We start from the raw sequence: 5,024 nt of genomic DNA, 5'->3' as shown, positions 1-5,024 counted from the left end.
TGATCCTGTAAATATTGGTATTATATATGTTTCGAGTACACTACTATGGACTGTTGCTTCACATGGTTAGTTTAATGAAGCAAAAATGTGCATTAAATTGTTATATATTTAGCGATAACATAACTGTAACACAATGTCTACTGTCAGCCATAAAAAACTACAATCGCCAGAAGCACCCAGGAGAGCGGGGTAAGCCAATGAGTGGCCAGCAAACGGCGTGACGGCACTTGCTTTGGTCCATTTATGTGCGCGCTTGGTAAGCTCGCGCAGAGGGCTCGCGGTAAATTCTGTGAGAGCAGAGCAGAGCAGAGCACAGCATCCGGAGGTTGTCGAAGGTGGGTGTGACTGACAGCATCTCTATAACCGAGAAAGTCCACAGGATTTATTTTTGTCGTCTGTAAGTAGGAATATGTCTGAATTTTAAACGTTATGAGGAGATGAGGGCAAAACGAGGTTAATCCTTGAGTGGAGTTGGTAATTTTTCGACAGTATGTTCAATTTTCTTTCAACGTTTTTCGTTGTTTGTCGCTTATGTTAAGGCAGCACGTGAGAAACTAACGTGACAAGCGGGGTTTTTTGTGGATGTTTTCGCCCTCGTGGGCATTTGCATTCATTTTGTAACATTTCAGGGACAAAATGAGACAGAAACGCCTATTGTTGTTGCTCTTTTTGTCTGCTGCTTGGCGGGTTGTTAGCCTATTGTATGGTAGGCGACACTGGCACAGTTGGCACCGACAGCGATGAGGGTGGACTTCGAAGACTTCTTTTTTTTAATGTTCGTGAAACTTGTGGGCTGCAGAGACATTTACGAATTCCTTATTCACCGATTTATGCCGCCTGTGAGAAAATCTTTATTCGAGATTTTTCTTTTTTTTTTTCGTGGCAGTGACCTGCCTTCGGCTCCTCTTTGTTTGCAGCTGCTCGTCACTGTGCTGCCAAAAGCGCCTTTGTTTGAGGGTGCTTGTTAAAGCTTTGAGCTAATGACACCAGCAGCCTCACAGAAACAAGAAATTTACATGAATTATGGTAATGTCATTGGCAGAATAGCACATTTGTGCTCATTCAGTGAGAAGTTCTATAAAATGGCAACAGTGGGTGTCACAATGGATACCAAGGTGTGGGCTTTTTAAATTAAACCTCACTCAGATTAGATTGTGTCCAAGTAGGTGGTGTTTTTTTTTTTTTTTTTTTTTCCATGCTGCTTTCTAACGCCACACTTAGCTAGCTGATAGCCTTTTTGAATTATTAGGGGAGGGGTCTTTTCATTGAATAAGCCCAGCTGAATTTGGTCATGGTTCATCATTCACTCATCATTACGACTTGACTAAATGGAATGACAGATGTTTCTTACATTTAAGAGGAATTACTTTTTTATTTTTTTCCCCTGCAATTTTATTAGACAAGATGCCTGTTCAGTCGGCTGTTGTGTTACGTGTGTAGATGTGTGTCTGTGTTCCCCTCCCGCTGCTCCAACACATGGTGCAAGGAACAGGTGCTCCCTGATGATCATTTCCTCCCAGATATGCTCATCGCTCACTATTCTCATTTTTCTTGGTGCATATTTGCCTTCTAGCACAGGCCGAGTCCAGGCCCTGTCTGCACTCCCCCACTGCCTGCCGTTACCCAGCCCGATCACAGCCTTTTGTTTCAGCTAACTGTGACTTGTGTCATTAACAGCCCTCACTGATGGGCAGGCTATTGAAAAGCCCTCCTCATTCCTGAAGTGGCTCGATTGCTGGTGGCTTAATCAGAATGTCACTGCTTCCTCATATCTGGAGATAAACAATGGTGCGTGTACAACATGACCGCCCTGAATGCCAGTACCATTTTTTTCCCTTATTTTTTCTTTATGTGTGTGTGGATTGATGGGCGGTGGTTGCTTGCAGTTTTGCGTGTTGCCACAGGGCGTCGCCAGTGAGACCGGTTTTAATCTTGGATGATTTCTGTGATAATGGTGTAAATCATCCACTAGACGTCAGTAATTTTAAAATCATCTGCTAACATGACTCTCTGATGTTTCCCTCCTTTTTAGTTAAATTGACCTGAAGCAGTCTCTAAAGATGGCATCCGCTGAAGGTGAACTACGTCTTACACTTTAATGCACTATATTATTTCTTAATTATTATTTTTTTCACTGTACCTTGAAGTATTTAAATATCTTTTTAAATTTTTTTTTTTTCCTTGGATGAGTTCAGATATCCAGGTTAAGGAGCTCGACAAGCGGGCTTCCGGTCAGGCTTTTGAGGTCATCCTGGCTACTCCTGCCCCTGATGCCAAGGGTGACTTTCCACTGTCTCCTCCCAAGAAGAAGGATGTCTCACTGGAGGAGATTCAGAGGAAGCTGGACGCTGCAGAGGAGAGACGCAAGGTACAAAGATGACATATTTTGCATGGGTTGGGATAATTAAAATCTGGTGGGCTATTTCAAGCATCTTATGTATTTTTAACCATCCTTTCCCAGAACCATGAAGCTGAGGTTCTGAAGCACTTAGCTGAGAAGCGTGAGCATGAAAAAGAAGTGCAACAGAAAGCCATGGAGGAGAACAACAACTTCAGCAAGATGGCAGAGGAGAAGCTCAACCAGAAGATGGAGGCTAACAAAGAGAACCGCACAGCAATTATGGCAGCGATGAATGAGAAATTCAAAGAGAAGGTCAGTAATTTCTTTTGGCTGTATGGACATGATGTAGTACTATTAAGATGTTAATCTTGTACTGTTTAACAGGACAAGAAGTTGGAAGAGGTGCGAAAGAACAAGGAGACCAAAGACCCCAACTCGGAAGAAGGCACTTCGGAAGACTGAAGGTTACAAACGGGGGATTGTATAGGGTTTTTTACGTATCCAAAGATTGATTTATTTTTTGTTCAGTCAGTATTTTTGTTGTGTTCACTGCCCACCTTTTTGAAGTAAATACAAGTTTCACTTTGTGAAGATATCAATTCTTCTGCTAAGTGTATTTGCGCTGGTTTTACATGTGGATCATCCTGCCCTCCCCCTCTTGTCTAATTCATCTGATTATGTAGCTTGTCAGTGCAGCTTCTGCCCTTTTTGAAAATTAGCAGTGTGTAACATACCCTTTTTGAGGAAGCATGTTTCTATGCATAGGTCTTTATTCCTACAGATTTCATAGTGCGTTTTGAAAATGTCCCTGTGAACCACACCTGTTCTCGGCACTTACTGTGTATTTAAAAAAAAGAAAAATTAAATAAAAAAAAAAAAAAATCTCAAAGTAGCACAAGGTTTGATTTTTGGCATCGGCTGTTATACATACAAGTGTTTAGCGCAGCTTTGCTACCCAGATTCTGCTTGTTTGCTCCTGCAAATCATGTTTCGTGCTGCTGCAGATTATTTGCTTTTGTAAAAACACGGGGTTGTCCTCAAAGCACATGACTTCTTGCTGTATAGCTGTGAATTAACATGCCAGATATGGAGATGGATGTCATCTTGAACATTACTGATTAGGGTTCTACACATGGAATGCAGAAGAGCAATACACACTTTGGCATCTCAATAGATACAGTGACTAGTTGACTTGAACTGTTGTACTAAAACAAATAAAAATGGAACAAAGCACTCTTGCTGTTGAAACATTTTTGTCCTCTTCTCTGTTGTTTGACCTGCTGTGGGAAGTGGGTACAATATATGCACAATGAAACCCAGAAGATAACTATTGAGGCCAGCCCAGGCACTGGTGACCTGTCCAGGATTTACCTGCCTCTCGCCTTATGGTAGCAGGGATAGGCACCCTGATAAGGAAAAGCGGAGGAGAATAGATGGATGTTTTGAGGCCTTAAATCAATGAAAGTACACGAAGCTTTAGCCTGTCTTCAAAATGACTTGTTTAGTGTGCCACGTTTTGATGAACCTTTCAGACTTTAACAAATATAAGATGCTTAAATGTTTGCTCTTTGCTGTGTAAATGGTGGTAGACCTGGCTAAGGTTGACATTTTCCAATTGTAGGCAGAAGTAAAAATGCCTGTCCTTTTACACAAAAATACTGATGCTTTTGATTGCTTGAGAATCCAACGTAATGCCTGCCCATCTTCCTTACCACTACAGTTTACTGTTGTGGAGCCTGGACCCTATCTCTGCTGTTAAAGGGCAACATGTAGGGTACAATTTAGACTTCTTATCCTATTAACAAACCTAACCCTTCTCTCAACACAAATGAAGTAGAGTCCTAGACCATAAACTTTGTCTATATGAGATAATTATTGAATTTTTCTTCTAGACTGGGACTAGGTGTAGAGAGCTATAGATCAGTGTAAATTACATAAACGGCCACAATTGCAAATAGTCCATTACATGGTTCGGATTCAAACAAACCACAGTCTTTGTCTCCCTCTGCTGGTGGTTTGATTTAGTGTCTGGGTGTGTCAAATTAAATGTGACCTCGTCCATGCTCATTACAAAGCTTAGCTTTCATTGATACTTTCAACAGGTAGGCATGAGTTTGTTACTCTAATACTGAGTGTTCATCAGTATTACAGGTCTAAGAGTAGTGTAGCCCAAATAAGGAAAAAAAGCTTTCTTTTTAATTATATTTTTTCAATGCGAATAATTCATCACCAGGCTAGTGGGTAATTAATTGAAATCTCAGTTCTAATGATATCTTTAACCCTCTGATGTCTAAGTCATCATGAATGCTAATGCTACCCTAAGCATGTGTTTTGGATGCTTTTGGAAAAAAATGACATTAAATAAAACTAAAAAAATAAAAACAATTCCAGATTCTGATTGCCGAGGGTTATAGTTAGGATTAAGGTTAGAGATGCGGTTGTCAGCAGTGACAACCGCTGACAGTTTCTATAGGCCACCAACCAAAACTTAAAAACTAAAAAATAAATGCAATAGACATGTTAAAACAAACTGTAGTTAACAAATTAACTGAAATCAAGGCATGAATAAACCAAACAAACCACAATTGAAACTATTGCATACTTGCAAAAACTAACAGTCAGTTTTGCATAAAAATTAACAATCAAATCAACTAGTCAGAGGCAGCTTTGGTGCACATGTAAT

General features: G+C 40.4%; 1 protein-coding gene across 3 annotated transcripts; it reads left to right on the top strand.

Annotated features, from left to right (window-relative positions):
* Nucleotides 1-219: 219 nt before the first annotated feature.
* Nucleotides 220-3,574, top strand: LOC101477131 (stathmin). Of its 3 annotated transcripts, none has more exons than XM_004564396.4 (5): nt 220-335; nt 2,033-2,076; nt 2,196-2,368; nt 2,462-2,653; nt 2,726-3,574. In XM_004564396.4, the coding sequence occupies exons 2-5, from the start codon at nt 2,061-2,063 to the stop codon at nt 2,801-2,803; spliced, it is 459 nt and encodes a 152-aa protein (XP_004564453.1). In that variant the 5' UTR covers nt 220-335; nt 2,033-2,060; the 3' UTR covers nt 2,804-3,574. The 3 variants fall into 3 exon arrangements, with proteins under 3 accessions (XP_004564453.1, XP_004564454.1, XP_076735369.1); XM_004564397.5 differs by having other exon boundaries at nt 265-397; XM_076879254.1 differs by lacking the exon at nt 220-335 and adding an exon at nt 1,691-1,788.
* Nucleotides 3,575-5,024: the final 1,450 nt, after the last annotated feature.

This window comes from Maylandia zebra, linkage group LG22 (assembly GCF_041146795.1).
Source record: "Maylandia zebra isolate NMK-2024a linkage group LG22, Mzebra_GT3a, whole genome shotgun sequence".
Lineage (NCBI taxonomy): Eukaryota > Metazoa > Chordata > Actinopteri > Cichliformes > Cichlidae > Maylandia > Maylandia zebra.
Note: the sequence above shows the minus strand (reverse complement) of the source record. Positions and strands in the feature narration are given on the sequence as shown.